Source organism: Lepidothrix coronata, unplaced genomic scaffold, assembly GCF_001604755.1.
Source record: "Lepidothrix coronata isolate B3197 unplaced genomic scaffold, Lepidothrix_coronata-1.0 Scaffold218, whole genome shotgun sequence".
Classification (NCBI taxonomy): domain Eukaryota; kingdom Metazoa; phylum Chordata; class Aves; order Passeriformes; family Pipridae; genus Lepidothrix; species Lepidothrix coronata.
In genome coordinates, this window is record NW_016690398.1 from 436885 (window position 1) to 463248 (window position 26364).

General features: G+C 41.4%; 2 protein-coding genes and 1 long non-coding RNA gene across 6 annotated transcripts in view; 1 reads left to right on the top strand and 2 right to left on the bottom strand.

Moving 5' to 3' along the window:
• Positions 1-299: 299 nt before the first annotated feature.
• On the bottom strand, positions 300-11207 carry LOC108506513. Of its 4 annotated transcripts, none has more exons than XM_017833595.1 (7): positions 11123-11207; positions 5629-5771; positions 5060-5153; positions 3946-4064; positions 3115-3257; positions 2303-2500; positions 300-912 (listed from the first exon to the last, which is right to left on the bottom strand). In XM_017833595.1, exons 1-7 carry the CDS (start codon positions 11142-11144, stop codon positions 801-803), a joined length of 831 nt encoding a protein of 276 aa, XP_017689084.1. In that variant the 5' UTR covers positions 11145-11207; the 3' UTR covers positions 300-800. The 4 variants fall into 4 exon arrangements, with proteins under 4 accessions (XP_017689084.1, XP_017689085.1, XP_017689083.1 ...); XM_017833596.1 differs by lacking the exon at positions 11123-11207 and adding an exon at positions 10802-10891 and having other exon boundaries at positions 5629-5779; XM_017833594.1 differs by lacking the exon at positions 11123-11207 and adding an exon at positions 10802-10882.
• A 191-nt stretch (positions 11208-11398) lies between these two features.
• Positions 11399-21396, top strand: LOC108506516. Its single transcript, XR_001877790.1, has 3 exons — positions 11399-11502; positions 19297-19332; positions 21160-21396. It is a non-coding gene; the product is annotated as an uncharacterized LOC108506516 (long non-coding RNA).
• A 3279-nt stretch (positions 21397-24675) lies between these two features.
• SERPINI1 (serpin family I member 1) overlaps positions 24676-26364 on the bottom strand; it is a 44823-nt gene continuing 43134 nt past the window's right edge. The window contains exon 9 of the mRNA XM_017833599.1: positions 24676-25442. Within this exon, the coding sequence (XP_017689088.1) occupies positions 25366-25442 (77 nt within the window). The 3' untranslated portion in view covers positions 24676-25365. The remainder of the gene's footprint in view (positions 25443-26364) is intronic.

Here is a 26364-nt window from a genome sequence, read left to right on the forward strand (position 1 = left end):
CTTGGGAAAAAAAAAAAAAAAAGCTAAAAATTGAACAGCAAATCAATCCAAGACAAGGACAGATACCTCTGAAACATAATTGCATTCAGATATCCTGGGGAGCCCTTACAAGTCCCTTTCCAGCTTCCACAGCTCTTTTCCCTCTTGTGGCTTTGCTCTGAGGAACCTCTATTAAGCAACAAGACATTGCTAAACAGTGCCAGCAGTGAGTAAAGATTTCTTTTTTTTCCATGATTTCCCTCCCCAGTGCTCTCCAGCCACACCAAACTCCAAAGCAAGAACTTTTTGCATTACTTTTTTTTATTTCTAAGGGTCAAAATGGTGAGGGTGGCTCTGCTTTTCTCACCTACAAAGCACCTTAAAGAGCACGAGGACATTGGTGGGTTGTTTTATTTAGTTGTGGGGTTTTTTTTTCCTTTTCTTTGCAGCCTGGATGTTCATCCCTGTGCCATTTCCCACAATGAACTCGGAGTCTGAACTTGGATATGTTTTAAGTAAATGAAGTGGGTGTCAGTAATTGTAAGTTGTTGTCTACACAGAGCTCCTAGACAAGAAAGTCACCCAATAGTTTTAATACATTGAACTCATGACACTCAGTGTACACATTATGTGTTATTTACATATCCATATCCATACTTGCTTGAAGTATGTGGTATCACAAATGCATTCAAAACTGTTATATTTCTGCTTCAATATCTCTTTGGTTAGAAAAAAAAATTAGTAACTTCCATAAGGAGGATTTATTGCCTCTTTTCAGCGAGGTGGTTGAGGCACAGTTGTGATCCCCCAAAAATACAGTGCTAGAGTATAGTACACATTTTGTAAAAAAACCTGATATCTGGGGGTGAACAGTCCTCTGGCAGTTTTGGGATCCCATCCAGCATTTTCAGATTTGGCAAACTGGAGAATACACTTAAAAGAGAGACAAAAGAAAAATAGAAATTGAGATAAATAAACTTGGGAAATGTTGAGAACAAAATAGACACTGATAAAAAACAAACAGTGGATTCAAACACATCTAAAATGAATTTGTGTTGTTGGAAATCTTGATTTGCCATTTGTTGCAAAATTTACCTGATAAAAAGCTAATTAGAAATTCTCAGGTTTCACTCTGTTGCACAAGTTTTATATCCTCGGACTGAGTGAAGCACTTCAAGTATCTGTCTGCCAACACTGGCAGTGAAAGTAGTACCAGAATTTAATACCAAATAATACCAGTATTTTATTGCCTTAAAACTGGCAGGAGTGGGAGAAGAAACACAATTAGTAATTATTAAAAAGTGCTTTTCTGCTTTTGTTCTCCTGGACCCTTTGATATGCAAATAAAATATGAAATCCATCATTTAAAATTTATGTTTTGCTGATATCTGCCTTCCTACCTTTAAAAAGCATAAGCATCACCATCCCACTGCCAAGGGGATGCCTGGAAGACTAAAGGAAAACCAAACTGGAAACCCAGAAAGGTTTTCACTAAACACTTTCTTTTAAACTTCTCCTGTCTTTTATTCCCCTTCCAGGATGAGGTGGGAAGAGATGTATCCCATCCTAGACATGCTGTAAGGTTTATCTTTAATATATCAACAGTGCCTTCTGCAGATGGCTGACATGACTGTGTGTAGTGAGGAAAAACTCTCAACCACACACATTTCTGGAAAGTGAAGCTTAAAATAAGTTATCTTCTCCTAAATTCTTTATCTTTGTATTTAAATTTCCATTGCCAGTGCCTGAGGGAGCTCTGTTAAGTCTGTGTTGCAACACGACCTACACTGAGTGGGGTGTTCAAGGCAGAGCATCTTCCCCAGCGCTGCCAGGAACGGGAGAGACTCCAGAAAAAATCAAATGAAGGGAACTCAATTTTCTCTTGCTTTTGCTCTCATCTTTCAAGGCATCCTCCTGATTCCATCTCTGACATGTAATGCAATTTTAGACTCCTTGCAGAACACACGAGGGATGCAATGAGACTGAAGAGAGTTTGAGTAATAGGTAGTTTCTATTAATAAAAGGAAATCTAATTTGTCTGCCCTACTCACTGTCTCTAAACTTGATCCATGGACTTAGTTCAGTTTCAGAACTGCCAGTCATGTGATTAGAAAGCCTCCTAGGCAGCTTCTGAATATTTTGGGGCTTTTATCAGATACTGGCTCACCAGCCCATGGTCCTGGAGCAATTTGGATAGTTGAAACTAGAGGAAAATAAAAAAGATTCTTCTAGAAAGCTTGTTGTATTTGAGATCCTATTCCTTTTAAGCTGTCTCACAAACATTTCTTTGTGTTTATCAACTTTTGTTAGCTGTTAGACTTACAGTTGTCTGTATTTTTCTTGGAACTCACAGGGATTCCTCTTGAGAATGAGGGATTCGAGCGGAGTGTGTCTGAAATCTGATATTCCACTTAGTGTCATAATGTTATTTTCAGCCAGAGATAAGTGCTGAATCTGAGGGATCTTTGGCAGCTGTTTGAAGGATCTAAAGTGGTTTTTATTGACATTTAATTCTCTGCATCTGTAAAGTATAAATTGTATGCCATCACTATCACATCTGTGACAGAACATACCTGTAAGCCAACACAGGGGGGGATTTTATACACTAGTTTTACATTTGTGCCATTTTTGCCTACCCATGGACATCAAGATCAGATCCCTACTCTTTAAACTCTCAGTTTGCTTTATATTGCACAGTGGATGCATCACTATTCCAGTTCTCAGTATCACAACTCTCCATACACTCACACATAGAGCAGCAGATGGATTGTAAAATACAGTTGTCATGGTCATGCTTGGCCTCAGCTTGGCTTCTGTTCCACCATCTCTTCATGGAGATTCCTTCAGTGTGCAACAGCTTTCTTTTTTTGGCACAAATCTCCCTGGACTTCACAAGACTCATTAATTATTCCCCAGGAGTGAAGGGGTCATCATCTGATCTCCTCACTGAGTATTTTCAGCTTGGGATGACATGAACTCAGAGCTACAATATCCTGATAGATTTTCAATACAACACTCCCCCCCAAAAAGCATATTTGGTGGTTCTCAAGAATCTGCTCCAGCTATTACCTAAGTAAGTAATAATTTTGATCTCTATGATATTGCATAAAAATAGAAATAGGACATTTTGTCTACCTTGGCAACCTTATGGCACTGAGGTCTGTCAAAGAATTGTCCACCAACCAAAGCTTTTCCACCCGAATTAATCTTCGGAGAATCCTCTTGAAGTTTTCCGCCTGGTAAACATCACCCAAGTCCTGGAATGAAAGGTTCAGCTCCTGGGAAGGGAAAAATAAGATAAATCACTCATTTTTTCTTTTTTTTTTTTTTCTTGCTTTCTAATAACTATTCATCAAATATTTTTATTGCCAGAATTAGTTAAAAGGTTTTATCTATTTTATGATGCTGCTCTTATAACAATTGGTGGTGCCAGTTGCCAAATTCACCTCAGAGCTGTAGTGAAGGACTCCATAATTCTTTGGAAGTAATGAAAGAAATTATCTTTTAAGCATGAATTTTAATGTCCCACTCTTTGAGTGAGGAGGCCAGTGTGTGCACTGGGTGGGGAAAGCAGGACTAAGTGGTTGTGGCTTATTGGTTTGGCTTCTAAACTCATCTGAAACAAAAGTGTTGTCTATCAGCCAGATATTAATGTTGATAGAATCACCATGGAATGGTGGGGGTTGGAAGGGTCATGCAGTTCCAACCCCTGCTGTGGGCAGAGACACCTTCCACTAGATCAGGTTGCTCAAATCAAACCCTGTCACAACACAGAATTTTTTATCTTTTGGATCACAACCTAAATAACATTATATTCCAGTCCTTCTTCCCTTGTAAATCCCTTCTGGTTTACAGTGTCAAGGTGCCAACCTGAGCTTTAAACCTGCTCACTGCAGGGAGCAGCCAACATGTTATTATTTGGCTTGTTTACAACCAGAGTACAAAATGGTAATGAGAAAGATTTACAGCACAGTTTTCCCAGTTCTCTTGCAGCCTCTTCTCCCATTTCTCTGTGTCAGTTACTTGTTTTCTTTTTTTCAAAGTATGTTCTTCTCTTCTGAAAAACAGCTCTTCTTCTGGGGGCCCTGGTCAGAGAAAAAGATTTATAACAGTGGATGTGATATGGAACTGGCACTTAGTTACCTGCTGAAAGATTATATATGTGGCTGGGAAGAGATCTGTAATGAAGAAATATATATAATATTACAGGTGTGTAGGTTTCCAGGCTTCTAAAATATAAATTAATGTGAAGATATTTCTACCATTTCCTGGCCCATAATTCAACAAGCAATCTGAGGTCCAGGTGATTCGGTATGTGGTTGCTAAATGACAGTTCTTCTACAGGTCAGAATAAAATAAAGCTATTTTTAAACGGATGTTCAAAAGGACCTGAGCTCTAAAATCCTGTTTCTACAAGTTCCTTCACATGCTCTGAGTTAGCCTTTAGTTGTTCTGAGAAAGGAAGGTGTTTGCAACTTCCACTGACAACAAGGGGGTCAATGACTGTACCCAAAACCTCATTTGTATTAAGAAGGACACACACTGAACACTTAAATTCTTAAGGTTTACTGAAATGTCTAGAGCTATGGACATCTTCAAACTCCTAACTAAAGCAAGGACAGGGTGGAAATTTTCCACTGTTTAGTCCCAAACTTGCAAATACTGGATTTTGAAATCCATCTTTCATTCTTGAGTGTGTTTGTAGATCGTAATGGAGCCAATTCAGCCTTAAAACAAAATATATGTGCCACTGTTTGCAGGACTGGATTTCCCTCTTGGTTTCTTGTTTGGCATATGGCTACTGCATTCTGAGCAACATTTAAATGTTAATGAACTTTTGAGAGAAGTAATCAACACCATATTAATACTAAATATTTTCAATTTACTGTTCTATTTGAAATTAAAAATGATAATTTTTTAGTGATTAAAAAAAGCGCACATCTGTACAACATGGGATAAAATCCTGCCCCTTTTCAAGAGAATGGCAAACTCCATGATTTCAGGTCATAACATTTAGGCATGTAGGTTTTGAGCAAATAGAGTTAAGGCTTAAATGTGAATGTGTCTTTTTGATCTTCACCTTCTCTCACTCGGGGACAGCGGAGCTGATTTCCTCGAACATCGTGTTCCTCTATGTCACACCAGCCAAGGTACTTGAAGGAGTCAGAAGGAAGCTTAAAAAAAAAAAAGCAAAATAAAGACATAAAAGAATCAGTAAAAGTTCTTCAGTTCCTGACACTGTATTTTGTCGTATTTCTGGCCTTATTGCAGCAGAAATCCCTCCAGTCAGAGCCAAGCCCAGAAGCTGGTAAATGCTGTGAGAATTCACAGTTCAGTATAGTTTGCCACAGATCATTCTGGTTTACTTCTAAAAATTGGCTCAAATATTGGAGAAGCCTTTCCAGGGCTTATTATCCCCTTGCCCATCACCTCCAGTGTGGTGCACAGTGCTCAGAGGCCAAGTCAAACCCCTTTCCCCAGCTGACAGCACAGCACAGAATCTTACTTATAATCTGCCCCAGCTTCGGAAGATAAGAGGAGGTGACAGGATCAGCCCCAAAGCTGAGGAAGAGATTTCTGCCTTAGCTCTTCTTTGCCATGTCTCTCTTTTATAAACCAGTACTCAGGCTGGTAAAGCCAAACACTTACTGGGGAAGGCAGCCCAGAGTCACAGCTCGGCCTGATGATTCCTCTGCCTTGTGATAAACCCGGTGGGATTGGGTGTGTGTCCCTCAGGATGGAGCAGCAGGATGGATAGGATTTACTGAACTTTTCATTGCTTGTAGTCAGACCTGAGGAACTGAGAGAGATGTTAAACCAGCATTGATTCTGTTCAGAGAAGAGCAAATTGTTTTATAATTACAGAGAACACCGAGTAACGCGGGGTAGGACTTGGCACAAGGCAACAGCCACATGGTCCTGAGGTCAAACCATAGACAGTCCCCTCATCTCTCACCTGAGCAGTGTGTACACACATGGAGGGTTTCAGAGATGAGTCCAAACATCAGAATGAGAAATTTACTGACAGTTTGATAGAAAAATTCAGGAGAAAATGAAGGACTGAACTGGTTCAGCAGCGTGATGTGTCCTCTTCTACCCTGTACAGCCCTGCTTTGATGGATCCAGGCTGGATGAAAAGATACCTCAATTATTTATTTTAATCCCTTGTATATGTATTTTAATTTGTTATTTTACTAATATTATACCAGTATATTTATTTTAATCTCTTGAATACATTTTAGGGGAATCTCAAGGATCCAGAGAAAAGCTGAACTTAGTCCAATAGAGTCTTCAAACCATAGAATCAGTAAGGTTGGAAAAGACCTCCAAGATCATCAAGCCTAACTTTTGACCTGAAGTGATGTGTTTTTGTGCTTTGCTACTCCATTGCCTCAGAACATTTCCAAAAGCCCATTTTATATACCCTAAATGATGCAATTCCTCCAACTGTGCTTCAGAGGGACTGAAGAATTTGCAGACTGGCAGCTTTTACCATGGAATCCTTGAAAAAAAAATGATTTAATTGAGTAAGTGTGTGCACACAGCACTGTAATTTGACTTTCACTGTACAGGCTGGGTAAGCTCTTGCCAGAAAGTATCAGCTGTCAGTGAGTATTGTTAGAACAACTCTAGTCAGGAATGGAGATAAAAATGCAGCTTTGAAATGGTTTGGGGAGCAAGGCAAAGAAAGTTTCCTACTGAGTGTAACAGACTAAATAGAACATCAGTTAAAAGGTGCAATTACAGGTTATTGAAGAGACATGTGCTGTTGACCTTACTATGATTTTTTCCCCAGTATTCCATCTTTGCTGGCTTTGGCCCAAAAGTGCTCCCAGGCTCTGACACACAGATCTCCTCCTCCCTTCATGCTTTATGGTGGTTTTTGATGGGATCAAACCAGCCCCAATAAACCATAGGTGACTTCAGGGAAGCTGAGTGAGCTCAGCATTTGGGAAATCAAACAGCTATTTACTGGTTTTCGAAGTCACCTCGAGGCCATTTTCATGTGTGTGTGTCCCAGAACAGCAGGTATTCCCACGCACAGCAGCCCTGTGAAAAGGGGATTTACGTTGGGTCAATATTAAAAAAAAAAACAACAGAAAATAAAAAAGTGCTGGGAATCCTTGTTTAGCCCTGTCTCGGTATTTGCTCTGCTTCTGCTTCCTTGTATGTTAAATGAGGTCATACCAAAGAAATATGGAGAAATTCTTTTATGTTTAAGAAAAAGGTCTGTTATTTTTCTCAGTTTAGAAGTGACTTTTTAGGATGTATTCAAATGACTATTTATAACTGCAAGACTTTTCAAAACCTACCTTCCTCTCAGCCAAATACCTCCTCCTCTGCTGAGACAGGAATATGCATTCCCAGTGCCTCGAAATGTGGGATAAAACATTTTAGCTGAACCATTTCACACAACACCTATTCTGATCTCCTGGCAGAAACCCACTCACAAAATTCTATATCGTGATAGAAAATAAAACCTAAAAGTCCAGAACCAATATGTGACAGATACGACTTCTCCAATCAGGTGGGGAGTGAGATTTCCATGGGAAAGAGTGACAGAAGGAAACATTTTTCATCTCAAAACTCACTGAGTTTAATAAGCACCAGCTGGACCTCAACATTCTGTCAGAGGAGATTTTTCTGGAGGAGCAAGTGCCATCCTGCTTTTCTCTCCCTTGCTTTGTTTTCCAACCTATTTTGCTGCAAAATTGATGCAAAAGAAATGGCAATGAACGAGGCAGGATGCAATTCCAAGCAATTACAGATCACACAATACATGAAAGGAACGAAATTTCCTGCCTTGATTGTGAGGCCCTTCGGCTGGATATGAATCTCCAATGACACCTCTGGGAGCTGCACACTAGATTATGTCAAGCATTAAGGGAAAAAAAATTAGATTCATGATGTCTGTCCAGGCTGAGTCATTTCCTCTCACTTCGCCTGCAGTGAGAAATTGGTGGTTATCATAAATCATGGACCTAAATTCTTATGAGAGAAGAATTAATTTCACTAATGGAAGCCCTCTGTGGCAATAGCATTCCTCCAGTCTCTCTCTTTTTGGGGTGGGGAGCTGTATCTATGATGTATTTTAAGTAGAGATACTTGATTATATTTTAAGAATTCTACAAAAGAAGACTTGAAAGGAAACTTAAAATGATTATGGGGTAAAAAAATCCTGTGTGTGACCAACTTCTAATTTCTGAGGGTGGTTCTCAGTCTGGTTCCTACCACAGCTACCTTTGCCATTGATATCAAATCCAGGTACAAAATTTCAGAGTACACCAGTCAAAATCAAACATCTAAACCCTCCATCTGGTTCAAGTATGATTTCCCCCACCTGACTGGAGTTGCCAGGCTGGAAATCCAGGCTTAGAAAATTTTTTTTGTCTCTCTCTCCAGTCAGTGGAGATGAGTGGGAATGTCCAGATATTCACTTACTCAACCCAGCCTCGATGCTTTTTACTTTCAGCTGGAATGACTCACCATCCACAGGATCCCACAGGCTTCCCTGAGAGTAGGCACAACTTCAGGGCATCTGAAGTTTGATGAGGAGGATTCCACCCTAAGTGCCTACGGGATGTTTTGAAATAGAAGGACTCCTGATCCCTTCAAAAAAGCTCAGGGGAAACTTTCTGTTCCATGTAGCAGCACTGAAATATATAAACCACCCATTCCATCTAAATAATTAAACAAACAAGCAAAAATTTGTACTAAACAAGTCCTAAGCACCACCTTGAAGTCTGGAGCTGACTGGAGGTAAGTGAAAGTACTCACAACCAAGCCAATGTATTTCGTGTATTCTGCTCAGTGGAAGTCCCAGTGGGGAATTAAAGGGCTGAAATGTTTTGCAAACCGGCAGGAACGAGGACAGAACTGCTACTGCATTTTTCAAAACACGACTGATGAGATATGAGGCCATATCTTGGCAAATCATGCACTGCCACAGAGCTCCCCGATCAAAGTCCCACTTTATCAAGACGTCAGTGTCAGCTGTGGGACCATGAAATGCTTCTCCTCCCACTGACCACATTTTTACAGACTCCAAAATGCTCTAAGTTTCCTTAATGCAGTGCAAGTACATTTGAGCCCAGCTGACTTTATGGGTAGAATACATTAAAAGCCCCTGAAATACTTTGAAGAGCTGTAGCTGAGCTACTTCTGAAACTACAGCGGGGAAAGATATTCTGAGGGAAAAACTGAGTGAAAAATCCCTCCTGTGTATATTTTAGACACTCAGCTGCTAAGAAAGGACTGTCAGACAAAAGACTCCTTTCTCCTGATAAAATGACAGCCTCGATAAACAAACATCTGAGGCTCTACAGCACAGGTCCAGCTTTGTCTCACAGAAAATGGAAAGCTCAGTGGAAGAGGAGGAAAGATAAAGAAGGTTATAAGAGAACTCTTGCAGTTGGGATTTGAAAGGCTTTCAGTCCCAGTGTTTTCAGTAGTTTTGGGGTCTGGTCCAGCTTCCCACAGTCTTATTCCCAGCTGCTCTTCATGAATCAGCAGCCTTGAGCAGGCTTAGCTTTCACTGAGTGATGTCTACTTTCCCCATAGATCTGAAACGCTCTTGATAAAAGATCTGGGAAAAAGCAGCAGGGCTATTCATACTAACTCTTCACACATCCAGTGTCAGAATTCCTATGGTGCTCCCTACAGCTTCACATCCCACCAAACCACAGAGCATATCTGATGGAAAGGTCCCTGCTCCCATGTGGTTGATCTCAGTGAAGTCTGGTCAGGTTGGTACTTTACAGCAAAGTGCTCCAAGTTCTTTCAGCCCTGCTACAGTGGAAGTGAAAAACGTGGACCATTCTAAAGGAACCGAACCAAACGTGTTTTAAGATCATCTTTCAGAAAAAGCAAAATAAAACCAAACCTAAGAAACTAAGAAAAGGGTGATAAATCCTCCCAAAGCAAGGAGTTCTTGTCACTAGGTCAGAGCTGCTGATTTTGCAAAGGCTCCAAGAAGCTGGTTCTGGGTCTGCCCAAACCACTTGCACAAGTAGCTGTTTGCTCACAGGATACAAACACCCCATTATTTTTGTTGTCCCAGTCAGTGGCACAAGCCAAAGTCCATCCACATAAATGAACTGCAGGGTTAACTTACAAACACAAATCCTGGAGGTATTTAAAAGGCGTCAAACTCACAATTTGGGCTGTCCTTAGTTCCAAATGCACCCAATTTACTGCTCAGGAGCAGCTTTGCTTGTATGCAAACATTTATTATGAGAACTCTCTGAACTTAAATTAGTCGAGGATGTGGACACAGTGTTTCCATGCTCTATTACCTTTCAATTATTTTTATAGGAGTTTTATGAGACATTATGCAACATTTTGAAGCAGCTCTTTTGAGCATAATTTAGTGACAAACACACCTGTAAGTTATGGCTACAATGCACCCTTGCTGTTAGCTGTAGCATCAATTATCTTGCTTTATGCATCATAAAATCGCCCCCCACAAGACATAATTAACATAATTAGGTCCTATCACCATAATTATACATACCTAGAATATTAACTAACATTTTCTTCGTGGATACAAATTCCACATCTCAATCCATGTGCCTTTCACACATTTTCTGCAACAAATTAGGCATTTCTGACGGGACAGCTTTTGTCTTTCAGCAAAAGATGGCACCAAGAAAAAAAAAAAATCCCCCATTTGAATTCCTGTTTTTGCTGCACAACAACCTCCATTAGCAGTACAGGCTGGTACATTCTAAAAAGACACTCAATCCTGTAACACTATCTTTGTTGTCAAAGCATGTCAAGCGGTGCAATGACTACAGGACCGGCTCTCCTTTCACCCTCCTACCTTTCAGACATGTCTCGCTGGTGCACGAAATCCTCACATCTTGCATAAGGCTATTTGTCTACAGCCAAAGCTTATCTTCCCATCTCTGCCCCTGCATAGGGAGGGAGATCTCCAGCCTCTGGAGAGGGGTAACCTGCAAGGATCCTGGCCCGGGCTGGATGGATTCACTGTCTCCAAGGAAACGCTGTCACCTCGCAACGCAGTCACGTTAGGAGCTATTGTTACCAATCTCTTAAGTACATCAAACAAATTCCTGGGCTGATGGAGCTGGTATCAATGAACTGTCTTTCCAGAAGGTGCCTAAAGATAGGTTGGTGATACCTGTAGCAAGATACGTGATCATCCGGGAGAATCTCTGGTCTGCTCACTCCGGCGGCTTCACTTTCCTGAATCGCTTTCACAGTTTTGCCCACTTGAAGTTAATATTCTCTTTGCCTAAAAGACTTCCTGCTTCATTAATGGCTTGTTAAATGCCTTATTAATTTATCAAAGAACTTTGGATGAAAAGAAACTACTTAAAGAGCCTCGTGTTTTATGTAACGTTCATGAAAGTTCTTCATGGGCACCTCTTCAATCTGTTGAGGGTTCTTGCCTTGTTTGAACCTGCTCAGCCATTTTAGAAACAACCTTCCAGGCTTCTTTCTTCGAGTTTGCAGCTGAGAACGAAAACAAGAGACTCTTCTCTTGGTGGGAACCAACAGGTCAGTTTTGTGTCTGTTTTTATGTTGTATTTTTCTTAAAACATCGAAGATGTAGGTTCTGAGAGCCAGTCCGGTGAAGCTATTCCCTTGAAAACATGTTTGGTGTGATGTTTGTTTGGCTCACCCAGACAAAGTGCAGATGCTGGCAGGGTGCCACTGATGGAACTGCAGCCCAGTGTTGTTCTGGGCACTGGTTAGCTCCTGCTGAAGTTTACAGATGGCTTTTAAACTCCAGCAGCTGTTACGGGAACCAGGTTTCGGTGTAAGGTTATAATGGAGCACTCAATCACGCCCTATTGATCGGCATCTCCCACACCACGGGCACAGCTCCTGCCTCACTTGAGCTCCTGGGCTCAGCACTGAAAGAAGAGGGATAAATAAGTTAAAATCAATGTGGAAAAAAGTACACAATCCGCTCTGCCCGGGGATATTCATCTGGAAATACCATATAGTCAAACCCTCGGTGGTTCTGACTTCCTGCTTTTCAATTTCTTCACAAAAGAATTATTCCTTATTCTCCCTTTCCCTCATAATTCCCTTTCCTTTTCTTGGTTGTTACAAAGGCTGATCAATAAAAGATTTTTCTGTGCAGAAAGGCGTGTGCTTTCCCCAACAGTGACTGGAGGCTCCAAAACATTCCCTCAGAAATTCTGCTGGCAAACTTCGCTGCGCCAGTAAAGTAGAGGAGAATAATGGTTATTAGAAACTTTCAGCTCCTGTGCAAAGGTATTTTGTGGTTCCAAATGTTGAATTGACAGATGGTTATATGAAATTTAACAAAGTAGTCATTCCACACAGGTTTCATTAAAATTTTATGTGGTAAGAGCTGAGTTTATTACAGGGTGGGCAGAGAATGGAGTATTAGGGATTCATCAGGTCACTTGAATGTATCCTTTCTCTGCCTGCTAAGAATAAAAAAATTAATATCTAAATCAAACAAGACTGTAATTTGGGGCCTTTCTACTTACCATTTTTCCTCTCTGTACAAAATGAAAGGTATTGGTCCTCATCAGGGCTTAATGGGCTTCAGATCTTCTGTGGCAAATGCAATCCTCATAAAGCCCATGAAAAATTATCTCTGTGCTATTGCAGAGAAATGACATATTTTACATGGTGGCGGCCTTTCCATTATAAACACTATTTTTCAGATCTTTACAACCTGCCCATAAAAATGTGCTTCTGACAAGAAATGCAGCAGCATGCCCCAACTCTGCAAGAAGGACTTTTTTTCCCACTTTATCCAATTTTGACCAATAATTTTGCCTCTGAAATGGCTGAGCAGGCCAAATGCAGGGTGGGCATCAGTCTCAACCACGTGTCTCTCACATCTACATTTGATCAGATGCTGCCCTGGATGTCCTGCAGGTGCATGAAATATGTATGAACTGGCCAGAATAGGGCTCATCCTGAGGTCTGACTAATGACAGGAACAATTCCAATTATTCTGACTGCTGTAGGCCACAAGAGGCCCTGTTGTTCTGGGCACCACAGAATGCCAGGAAAACAGAGTTTGCTCCAGAGAGTTTGTGCTTTAATTGAACAGAGCAGACAGACAAAGAGTAGGAAGAAAGGAAATAATATTATCCTGCCTCCTTTTATACAGAAATAACTGAAATGCTCAGACCATGAAACGCTGGCACTGTGGCAATAGCCAGCAAAAATTCTGTTCCTGTGACCAGGGTCAGCATTCCCACAGCATTCACAGAGCCTGGCTTGGTTAAGATCAGACTAGATGAACAGTCTGGCTTTAAAGTCTGCATTTGAACAGCTGACTTTCTCTGAGCTGACATTTCGTTAATCATCATTAAGGAACACTTAAAAATCACTTCTGGATGATAACATTTTACTGAATTGGAGATGCAGCAGCTTGTAAAGATTAGTTTGTTGGTGCAATTTCGTGTTCTTTACGTAAAATACTTAATTTACTTAGGTGATATCAAGCCATTAAGTAAAATCAGATCTAAAAGTTTAATAACATTTTAGCAGCAGCAGAAAGTGAATTTCTCTGTTGATCTTACCTGCTTTGACCATATCCAGGAATCCGTGGTACTGGAGTTGGATCAACCAGTTAGAGAGAGAATTTCTTTGACTATTTCTTTAGTATGATCTGCATGGGCAGTCACAGGAAGCACTGGAAAAGGAACACACTATTAAATGCACAGATGCTCATCTGTGCCTGGGCAGAGAAGCAGGCACAACTTGCACCAACCAACTGGACATTTTGCTGAGTTATCCAGGCAACACATTTCTTTCTGTCCTGCCCGTTCAGGATTCCACTCAACTATTCGACTCCCTCTGGCAGGACTTGGAGAGCATTCCCAGGGAAAAGCCAAGTACAACAGGACAAAGCCTTGGAGGGAAGGAGAGCAGAGTTAGTGAAACTTTTCATCAGGGTCACCAGACAAAAAGGAATCAACAACAAGGCGCATAAATTATTGAAGTGAAAACTATATATGTCTGGTTTTGTAAGGTGTTACAAACCCAGGGATTCCAAGAGGGTTGGAGGGGCTGTAACCAAGCAACAAGTACTGAAATTTGGTTCTCTCTTCTGGAAAAACAGCAGGCTTGCAAGTCATAGTGACAGTGTCTGGCACTAAAAACTGAGCCTGTCCTTGATTTTGTAGTCTTTGGATCAAGCCATAAGAAGAGATGTTTATGGAACGGGGAATGGAATTTTTATTTGGTTTAGGAGACTTATTTCAGTATCAAATCAGAATTTTCTAACCAAATGTAGGTTAATAATTTCTGGATGAGTTGGATTTTATCTGACACTACAGAAAGATCACTTACAAGTAACGTTTTAAGATTTTTTTTTAAAGTTTCTTTTCAAAAAAATATTGGCCTTAACTTTCCTTTTCTTGCATTTGGCAACTTGAAAGAGAAAACCTAATCATACCCCAAGTGCAGTGGGTGGCAGGCAGCACCCCTGTGGATTGACAAGCAATAATGATTTCTCCCATTCTATACCTCACTGAGATTTATTTTCCCTTTTACCTTAGAACATGGCTTGTTATATTGAATGAATTTATTGCATCCTAATGCACAGATGCACATGAGGTCATGCTTAACCTTGTACCCTCACAAGTAATGCCACTGAATTCAGCTGGAGCAGAATCCAACCTGTATGTGCACATGGAAGAATCCCAAAGGTACCTGCCAGGTATCTGCCAGACTTCTCACAAGAGATTGAACTGAGTGTTCCTTCACCCAAGTCATGCTTTAGAACTCACTGAAAGTGATGGACAAAGTCCCCTCCATTTTAATGAGTTTGCTGTCAGTCTCCACTTGTCCAGGTGCCATTTCTGTCTAAGCCCCAAAATTTAAAACACTTCATCCAAAGCTGCCAAAACAAACAAGATCAGGCATTTGATGGAGAACTCTGGTATGAGGTCAGCCTCATTTCCTCCATCCACATCCTTATTATGAATCTCATGTTTCATCTTAATTGTTAGCAATTCCCAATGGAATACAACATTCATTAAGTACTTCCTAATTTATCAAACATAGGTTTCATCAGGTAATTTTAATCATATGAAAATCATTCTGAATTCATTTTGATGTACAATTTCCTGTTGAAACCTCGTGAGCCTCCTTTCCCCCTGTGTTGTTGGAAGCAACATCTCTGGTTATTCTCTTCTTTAACTTCCATCATTGCAGATGCCACAATATTTCCACAATTTTTTGCATTTATTTATGAAACTGCTGCCAACTGCTGAAGAGTTATGTCTCCTCTTTTTGTGGAGAATTGATGACCTGAATTACATTGGAAAAATTGTTTCACTTCATCCATCAAAACCCTCCCTTCCCGAAACTCAGATCTTGCAAATATGGGAATACTTGGGAGTCACCAGAGCACTTCTTTATTAAAGTGGCTTTACCAAGTTGTCATATGTCAGATAATTGAGAGAAATAAGCATAATCTCTTTAAGTATGGAACAGGAAAACTACTCCATTGCTGGGCCAAGGTGGTAAAAATGACCCAGCTCTAAATAAGCTAAGAAAGGAGGGAAAGAGCAGGAAAACACGGAAAAGCAATGCAGCTGAACAATAAACATAATTCAGTTGTTTAAAATTCAGAGATGCCTGTCCCCATTCCAATCAAAGAAGGAACTGAGAGCTCTGAATGTGTATTTACAGGCAGAACTCGTTCCTGACATCTCTGATTTTTTTACCCCTATTCTTTCCCCGGCTCTTATTGCCAAAAAAAATTAGGTTCGAATGAATGCCTTGTTATTCACTGTCTGCAAGGATAATAAAGATGTTCTCTGGCTGAAAGCAGAAAGCAAGGCCTCCTGTGATCATGGGGAAAAGAAGAGAGAAGCATTATGAGGAGAATCAACTGTTTTTATTAAAGGTGTTGTGTTCCTGCAGCTTTTGTCAGGAAATCCAAATAATTTGCTCCCACTTGCTTTCATTTGGAAAAAATAGCAGCCTTGTCTTACATAAAAAAAAGGAGAAAGAGCCTTGTTTCTCTCCAGTGCTTCTTTTATAGGAAGGAGACAGACACACTGTGGCTGTCCACAATTGCTGCCTGGAAAGTTAGGAACAGGCACAGCCTGCCAAGAGAAATTAAATGTAATGGAAATGTTTCTGCTCAAACTCAGAGACTGCATTTGCTGTATCACAGCCTGGGTGTTCTGAGGGCTGGAGGATGTTCTCCTTCCAGCAGTACTGGGGGCACTGAGGGATTCTTGGGACTGATTTCCCGTCGCTTTGTCCCTCAGCTGAGGGTTTGTACCTGCTGCTCAGCCTCACCAAGTGGGGATTTCTGAGCAACAGGTATTTTGTATTCACAAGGCCCAGTTACAAATATCTATTTTAAATCAGGTCTCCTGACCTCAGTAGAGGAAGGATTCTGGACTCACATATATTCAAAACACAAGAAGACCTCAAAGTATCTTCCAGTGGATTATTTGCCTTCCTCTTACTCTCCACAACACTGTCTTTCCACCCAAGTTCTGGCACTGCAGGACCCCAAAGGTGCTGGTGGGACTTCCCAGAGCCTGTGTTTGTAATTCCTGGTGTGGGCAGTGCTCCATCCATGTGTATTAGTCCTTCCTGCCACGGGATCCCTTCCAATCAGGGCCCAGGGAAGGTGATCCACTGGCTGCAAATGGAATCACTTCACCCAATGCCTCGCTCTGCTTTAGCTGCTTTCATCCAAAATCCCCTCTGAGAGACAAAGCTGGATTTCTCAGAGGATCATTCCCCACCTCACACTTTTGCTTTAACAGAGGGGAGGTGACAGAAGCAGCAGCTTTTCTTTCAGGAAAAAAAAAAAAAAGAGTGAAACCTGTACTATTGAGATCCATCCTGATCTTTGGGCTTCAAAGAGGCTCTAAGTCCAGTGCTGGCCTACAGGGGCTATAAAGGTGCTGTTAAACTGCTTTATGTCACTGTATTCTCCAGCCACAGACCTGTCAGGCCCCTGAATAAAAACATTAACTATGCCATCTTTCAGCTGCTCCCCTTTGCTGCCAGCTCCATGCTGTATTTCAGCAGCAGGGAAATGAGAATTTTCTTTTCTCCTTGCCTTGCACTGGGAGAAGAAGAAAGCCCTGTTTTCAGCAGCAAACGTGCTGATGTTGCTTCTTCAGGCAAACAAAACTTACTGAAAAGCAACAAGGTGTAACTCCCTTGATTGAGGCAGAATATTTCTGCTGATACCTGTTCTTTAATGTCTTCTTTCAAACCTCATATTTTTTGCAGCTGAGTTGTGGGAGATGAGCAGCTGAGCTTCAGTGGTGTTCCTCCTCATTTTGCATGCTGCCTTCGCTGTTTTGGAGAGCTGCTGAATACAAAATGAAGCTGCAAGTGTGTGTTTGCTCTACAGCCAGCAAGGCATGAAGCAGTTCTTTCTCCAGCTGTGGAGTACAGCCAGAATGTTGCTCACAGTGTCGCTGGAGATGTGACTCAGTGTGTGACATTTAGTATTCCATTGTGTGACACCAGATGATTAATGCTCACAGCAAAACACGAGCTGGTTTAAATAAACAAAATTAAATGTATTTCTATGATTATAGAAATCATGTGCTATATCTCTGAGGGAACATCAGCTGCTGCTCCCAAATGCTTCAGATCTGTTGGCTTGTTTTTAAATGCTGTGATTGTTCACTGGATTTTCCTACTGCATAAATCCATTGGCACTTGGGCCCAACAAGGCCAGTCAGGGATTTGGCCTGGGGTTTGGGACAAAGCAGGTTGCTGCACATCAGCCTCAATCTTGTTTCATGGTCAGCAATTTACAGCATCCTATTGTTCCAACTCAGCCTTAGAGAGACATCACGAGAATATAAAAGGGCAGGAGCTCAGCCCGGTGCCAAACCAGTGGGATTCTCCCAACCCTGTCACTGGGGCACCAGACCAACTGTCCCTGCTGGTCACTCACCAGGAGGGTTGTCCTTTCCACTCCAGCAGTGCTGTTTTCTGTGCAATGAGTCGCTTGGGATGCAGCCCAATGTGTGGAGCAGAGCCCAGTTCTGAGTCTGGTGTGTGTTCTGAGATTTAGAACAGGAATAAACACTGATTTTATACTTCTCTACCAACTGTGTTGGGGAAAAACGAACCTTAACTGCCATGTCTGAGCAGGTTCAGGTAGTGTTAGAGCAGCTGAAGGCACCAGCAGCATTATTGCCACGACACACAAAAGCACAACACTGGCACAGAGACCCCTTAGTTTATTAGATTGTCTTCAGGTGTGTGTGCTCAGTGTGAACACACCTGCAAAATTAATAATCCCCAAGCTTTATTAAAAAAAAAAAAGGCTTTGTACAGAAACTCTCCAAAAAATAAGCAGGGCTTTGGAGCACTGAAGGAGATGGAAATGTAAAACACCCTTCCCACTTGAGACCCTTTTCTCTGTGGAGTCATCAGGACGCATTTCCTGGAGAAACAGCAGAGACTTTGATCTGCCTTTTTCTTGAATGCTGCTCAGATTATCATGCTTACCATGAAGGGTGCAAAATGGGCTGCCAGCTGGTTAATGGCCCTTCTGAAAAACAGCCTTCTCTGTTGCTTTTTGGGAGTCACTTGTCATGGAACTATCATAACATAATCTCTGTGCTCTCGTCGTCCATGGGAGGGAGCATATTTTCAGCAGGTGTTATCAAGGCTAAGAGAGCCTGAATTAACTTCTCTTGAAGATACTTCTTAGTGCACTGCCAATAAATCTACTAGAGAGTTGTTCTATCTGCAAAATACATGCCAAGTGATACAGAGGCAGCAGATCAGGAATGAGTTCTGCCAGCTCCTCATGTGGGGGTCGTGGCTCCTCTTCAGGGCCCTCCTGGTGAGCTTTGCCACAGCCCCTCGTGTTAAACACTGATATCTTTGATTTCCCTGAGGTTCTCTGCCTTCATCTGTCTCCTTCTATTAACTTTGTGAATCCCCTGTGCAATGGTTGGAGGCAGAGGAATTTGCTGCCATTGGTTTCAAGAGGCTGGAATTCATCATTTAACTCCAGGGACTGAGAGAGAGGAGCTTAGCCAGGCTGGTGACTGAGAAAGGGAGGGGGCAAAGAACTTTTTTTATTCCCTTGCAGGCATCCTGCACTAAAGAAAAGTCTCTAAACCAAGAGGCATAGAATGGCTTCATTATTTTGTACTGCATTATCCTATGGTTTCATGCAGCAATAGGTTAGGTTTTGCTTACTTATAAGAGCAAAATAATAACAGGATTTGTGATTCTTGTAGTACATCCACATTTAATGAGTGTCTGTGCACACACACCAAATACAACTTTACAAATTCTCCATCTTGCATGCCTATAGTCTTCACCTTTTATTTTTTTTTGTAGAAACACTGGGATTAGAAACCCATTTCATATTTTCAGGTAAGTGGCCTCAAGTAATTTTTGCAACTGGGGCAAAAATTGAGTTCTTACTAATCCCACAAAATCACAGACATGTCAGTTCCCACCCAGTTCTTTGAACTCAGGCTTCAGGGCATAGCCTGAGAGAAACCTCATGTGATCCCAAACTGGCTGCAACTAATGGCAATCCTTTTATGGTGGACTGCAAGGGGATTTGGAACAGGCTCCAGGTGACTCTGACTAAATTTAGCTTCTTCTGGTGATGCTCTTTGCTACGGGTGTTTTGGACACTGCATGATTGTTTGCTTGATTTAAACATTTAAGGTTATGGAATTAGACACCCCCTAATTTCTGCTCTGCCTATTCTGATGTATCATCAGTGAAGAGGAAGAGCTGGCAGCATCCTCAGCTTTTGTAAGGGCTTGATCCAAGGCTGTTTTACTCATGATTCCAAGCTCTCTGTCCCACACATTATGATTCAAAAGCTCAGTAATTAAGAGGTCACCTCCTCAGAACACTTTGTGGATATATATATATGTGGATATACACTGAACTTGGAATGACACTGGAAAATACATGAATTAAAATCACTCAAGGTTACCCTGTTCAGCTTGCACCCCAGGAAACTGCAGCAGGAAGACTAGTTCTGAAATATTGGGATGATTCACAAATAACTTCTCATCAAAAAACTGATGTGAACTTACAAACTGGAGAAACCCACATTTACCAAGTCTTCTGACAATGACAAAAGCCTCAAATAAACAGGCTTTTTGTGTCACACTGTTGGTGACCAGTGAGATTTGACATTGTCCAGACCATGATCCTTACAGGTTTCAGGGCAAGATGGATTTCTTGATATCTTTTATTTCTTATCACGTTCTGACATATTTTATTCACTCTGCTCAGGCGCTGCTATCACAGTCACCACCTGCAAGGATTCCAGCTTGGGTTTAAAACACAGTTCTTAACAAATACCTGTAAATAGAGCAAAAATATTAAACTATGACTGGGTCTAAACTCTTTTGGTAGTAGAATACTTGAAAGAATGGCTGAAGCTCATTTTTTTCCAAGGGCAATTCCAATCCCTTAACGAGGACACTAAAGATGTGACTTAGACACAATCCAGATTTCCTCTGTATGTTTTTCCTCCCTTCCTTAAAAGCACTTCTACACAAACACAGAACTGTTTTTCTGTAGGAATTTTCCACCAGTTTGTCCAAAAGATCACTCTTCCATAGGGAAGATGTGTGTTTATGAGAGAAAGGTAGTAAACCAACTCGTAATCAGTAGAGCACAGGTCATATCCAAATCATCATTCCTGTTGTGATTCAGTGTGGCTGAAAAATAAAAACTCAGGCAGTGGGTTAAATTCCTGAGCTGCAGGAACAATTTCAATTATTTCCTCAACCAGGTCCTGTTAGACCTAGAATTTTACAACCATTATCTGTGTCTTGGATAATATATTTATCTTTCCAACCTTTCTCCATTACCTGCCTGCCAGAGTGAGGGAATAAGCCTGATATCCTTCATTACCTCACAGCCTTGACTATTGCACTGTGCTATTGTCTATAGACTGCAATTTCGACTGCATTTTGAGTACATTACTTTTGTCTATCTTTTCATTCAGTTTGCCTACTGCCTAGAGCAACTGGTCCATGATGGGTTTCTAACTAGTGCTGTAAAATGAAAAATATTCCTGTGGGCATGGTTGTAAGGCAGTGCTTTGTAAAAAGAATGTCATATGAGGGTCCTGGAAGAGGGGGGTGACAGATACATCGTGTTAATGAGTTGCAAAGTACCAACTGTGTGCACTGAGAATGGTTCCTCATGTGTAACTTTGTTTTCCAGCCCTCATCCAGTGCCAGCTGGAAGCCAAAGAACCCCGTGAACAGTCAACAGAGGTCCCAGTGAGCAGCTGGAGTCTCCCTCCTGTCTGGACCCCTGTGACTGTGGCAGCTTGATCCAAACCCCTTGGAGACCACAGACAGTTTTACAAACTAAATTAATCTACAGTTTTTTCATCAGGTGTGCCAGTAGATGCAGAGCAGCTCACAAGGGAAGTCAACTCAGTTCTTGCTGGTATTACCTGAGTTACCAAGGTACTGTTTACCTCCTCCCTGGCACTGGGGTTTGGGGGTAACTCATCCATATCTTTCTAATCCATGTATTTCCATTTTCCAACTGCAGGGACAAAAGCAAAGATTGCCCAATTCAAGGGACAGAAACGAGCTTGTAAACACTTTTGGAGAAGGCCTTGTTGCCACTTTAAGAAAACCCTTGTAGGAATATTATTTGCCTCTGGCTCAGGGAGAGGGAACACCTGCCAGGGAATCTGCTCCTGCAGAAATTCCAGTGACACCGTGTGAGGCAGCAAGGGAGGGGGGGTGGATTTAAGAGGCACAGCAAAAGAGAACAACAAAATAATAGGAGCAGTATATCACTGACTTCAACCCCAGTTATTTCTCTCTTGTAGAAAAGAAATCATATGTCCTGTTGCAGCACTGACTCCAAAGTAACCCCAGCACGGCTCTGGGGCTGTTCATGGAGACAGGCTGGAAGAACAACCTATTTCTGTTATCCCCCACACCCCCAGCACACAATGCATCCTGCAGGCCAAAAATTGGATAAGCATTCTCCTGGGAGTGATGAACTTCATCCAGGAATCCATCATCAAAGATTCAGAGCTAAGTTTGCAACACCAAGTATTGGGGTTTGTTCTCCCAGTCCCCAAATATTAATCCCAGAACGTGGGTCTATCTATGATCCAAACTCATTGATTGTACAACATCTACATCCACCTAAGTCCCACCCAGGCTGCTCAGCTTTCCAGCACTCCCACAGGATTACTGTCAATAGGAAAGTCCTTCTTAGCTCCTTAGGATAGAGTGACATCTTGTGGTTTCTTCTTTTGTCCACCATTGACAAATAAAAATTAGCCAAAAAAGCTTTGCCTAAGTTTGGTTTTGTTTGTTTCTGGGAAAACCCCAAGATGTTCTTTGTTTGAGGAATATCATGTTCTTGATTCTCAGACACTGAAACAACAGTTTACTTTGCCACCACCAAGGCTTGTGGAAAGAGTGAAAATTAGTGCTTGGAACAGCAACAAAAACATTCTAATTCGTAGACACAAATTCTTGTTTAAATGTAGAATCTACAAAAAAATGGTGCTCAAAATCATTTACGAGTGGGATTTTATTAGTTAAATACATTATTAGTTAGATATATTAGTTAAATAAGTCAATCTCCAGCAGTAGCCCCACTACTAAAAGGATTCTTAGGGAAAATACTCTTTCCAACTGCAGCTCTGGAAGGCATTCCCACCTGGACTCCAGGTGTGCAAGGAATTATTCTTCTCATGCTTCAGCTGCAGCTGCAGCACAGAAGGATCTCAGTAATCAGTGCTACACCACAGGTCACTTACACAGCACAATTAGAAAAGTTACATTGATTTATTTTCTGATTTAGTCTCCAACACAAAATACAATTCTTCATTTTTTTTTAAGACTACACAGCTGAACTCACACATGAGCTACTGCTGACAAATTCCCCTTAACAAAAAGAGATCCAAACAAAAAGACAAAATTATTTTGCTGGTTTTGTATTGAAAAAGCAAAAGTGTCTTTGAAAGGAACATTATACAAAATCTAGAGTAAAACCCATAATGGAGTAGTATTCGTGTACCTCAATAAATTGGTAGCAATACTTAGGATATTATTCCCACTGAAAAGCAGTATTGTTTGAGAGCTGTTCTCATTGTGGTCTACAACTGACATATTTGCATAAGTTGGAAATAAATCATGTTGTTGAAAACCACATAATTCTCAATTTCTAGAAACACAAAAGGGCTGTTTTGCATCTGTAAGGACCAGGAGAGCTGCAAGTGAAATCACCAGTGTTTGCATTTCTGTTCCTGCTGGTTTTCCTATGTGCCCACTCAGGCAGTTCTCAGAATTAGATCTGGAATGTTTAATTCCACATCATTCCAGCTGTACCCCTGCTCAATCCAACTGCTGGGGAAGGCTGTGCACTCGCCTGATATCCTCTGTAAACACTCCTGCCTGCCAGCTGTCCTTCCAAAATTCCACAGCTCCAGTTCAAATCTCTCTCCAGTCCTTCCCTCTGTTGTAGGAAGCCTCTATTGTTACCAGGAACTGGTGCAAAGAAAAGGCAAAAGTGGTCAGGAAGAACTTCTAAAGGACTCAAAATAAACATTGGCTTTCTTGTGTCTTTTCCAAATTAGATGAGCACCACAAAAATTAGCCTGAAAAAAAGGTCATGGCTTAAAAATCAGGCTCTCATAAGATTAAACCCACAAGAGATCCTCATCACGTGGGGCACTTTTACAGACATGAGGGGATGTTCATAGAACTATTTTAAATATGAAGAATGAGCCCTTGTATAACCCCCATCAAAGCTCATTTTACCTGCAGGGACACTAGTTCTGTGTCTTGGTGAATTTAGCCCCTGCTCATGGTGAGCAGCACTCCCTTTTTGCCCTCCCAAGCAGAAGGTTTTCAGCTATCCAGAACTAAAATTACAATTTTTGTCTAAATTTAAATGCAAAACTTTCCCACCAAGCCTAGGCTATAATATATAAGGGTAACAAGCAACAGCAACACACTAAGGAGCCCCATTTCTGAAACAATTCAAGATGGCAGGGCCAGAAATGTGTCCAAGTGTCCTTTCTCCAGGGGAGCATAACCAGCCTCCACAGAGAATATCCATCACATCCCAGATCTGCACCAGCAGGAGAAAAGACTGAACAACGTGTCAGATTTTGGAAGTCCTCCTTGCATGAATAACTTCGTGAGCAGTATCTGTGCTGCTCTGAAGTGAACGAATGCCAGAGAAGCCCATGACTGAAGTTCAAGAACATGCATTTGTTCCCATAGAATTCCAAAGACAAAACTCCTGTTGACTGAGAAGAAGCCCACTTCTTATCCAAAGGTTTGTGCTGATGATGTGTTTCAGAGAAGCTCCTCCCTCCTTTTCCCCTGCTCTCTCTTACCTTTTTAACAACTCCTGTTCTTTTTGTACTTTGCACAACGAGGGAGGAAATAATTACATGGCTCTCTGCTGACAGTGGGTACTTCTCCTCATCTTCCAAATGGAAACACCAACTAACTCTCCTGGTGTCATTCTCCTCTCTGTCAGTTTATTCTCAAGAAAAAGAAATGAAAAGGATTGTGTTTTTCCTTTAGGCATTTATTTATGAATTTTTAGACACTTAAAATTAAGGTGTTTCAGTTTTGGTTTTTTTTTTTTTTTTGAGATAGAACATTCTAGATCCCTGAAGTGAGAGAGTGAAAAGCTCAGGTTGAAGTAGAACAACTACTCTGGGGGAGAAAAATATGTGCACACGAATGACTTTACTACTCAAGTATTTTACTTCAGTCACACACAGAGCTGTTCTGCACTGACAGGGCTCAAATATTCATGCCATCAACTTTTATTGTCATCAACACTTAGGGAGGGTCAGTGGCAGTCACATGCAGGAGCATCCAGAAAAGCAACATTTGAGAATCACGGGGGAGAGTTCACACAAAGTCTACCACAGTCAGAGAATAAAATCCACTCAGCTTCTTTTGTTCCATCCCCCCCGATCAGCCAGCAGAGCACAGGCTGTTCACTGCTCTGACAGGAACAGGATGAGAGCACATTGTCCACATGGAGCTCTTAGAAATCACCACCAAGGTTTGCCATTTGCATTATTCAGAGCTGCACATTCTGCTCCTGTCTCATTGATCAAGTCAGTCTTTGGACCGTAAAAAAAAAATTACAAATAATGGGTTTGCAGTTTTCTGCTTTACAATCCACTAGAACAAGAAACAGTTGTTGACATGTACACAACTTTATTTTAAGGACACAGCAATCACAACAACAGAAACAGAACCATTACTTTAACACTGTAAGCTTCCCTCTGGGAACTGACTTGCACGCAGTTAGATCCGAAAGCGTTTGAAACAATATCTTGGGGGGGAAACACAGCAAACCTTAAATATATTAACTTCAAACTTTATGTGCTTATCTCCTCTTTTTGGTGGCTGGTGGCAGTTAAAGCTTTTCAAAGTCATGGCCACTTGTGTTCATTGCTTCGGGGTGCATTACCCTTCCCATGAATAGGATGGTACCTGTGGGGAGAGCGGGAAGGGAGGAGGGGATGGAGAGATGTCAGAACCAAAATTAAATGAGAGGCTTTGAGATAATGAACACCAATAATAAGCTCGAGAGCACGTGGTGCCTGATTTTCAGAGGAAGATACAGCAGAGAACTTGGTGGCCATGAAAGGCAATGGCTCAACAGCCCCTTTGAACACAGTAACCAACCCTGAGCACTTGGGGTTGCCTTGAGAAGGGTCACTATCACAGACCTTTCTTCCAAGAAGTTTTTACCCTTAGATTTCCAGATTAACAACAAGCTTTGAGGATTTAACTACAGTTGTTGGGCATTCCTCTTTCTACATGCAACAGCAATGTTAAGAACTGTCCCAAAGCAACCGGGTTCTGCTCTGTTCTGATTTCTCTTTTTGGGGAGATTTTTGCATATTGAGTAGGGAAAAAGGACAGATCTCCTCCTCCAGATACATTTTTTGCCTAATGTGTTTACAACAGCAAGGATACTCAATTTAGTTTGGTCAAAAAAACCCCTTAAGAGTTGGTATCCTGCCTCACTGGCCTCGTTTCAGTTGGGATGAAGGTAATTTTCTTCTTAGTATCTGGTCCAGTGCTGTATTTTGAATTTTGTACAAGAGAAAAGTCACACAAGGACTCTGCCCAGCTGGACTGGAAGCATTACTGCAATCTAAATAAACAAACAAATCTAAATAAACATTGCTACCTGTGGTGGGGATCACAAACACAGACCCACGTGACAGTCTGTGAGTGCACAGGAAGGTTTTACATCCAGTCACAGCCACATCATTAAGACAAATTACAAATACGAAACTGAGGAATTACTTAATCACTGCCCATTTAGTTGGTGAGGGTTGTTCTCATCCCTCACCTGCCACAGAGCACTTGGAGAGCACAACAGAATTATTCATGGCTGTAATAT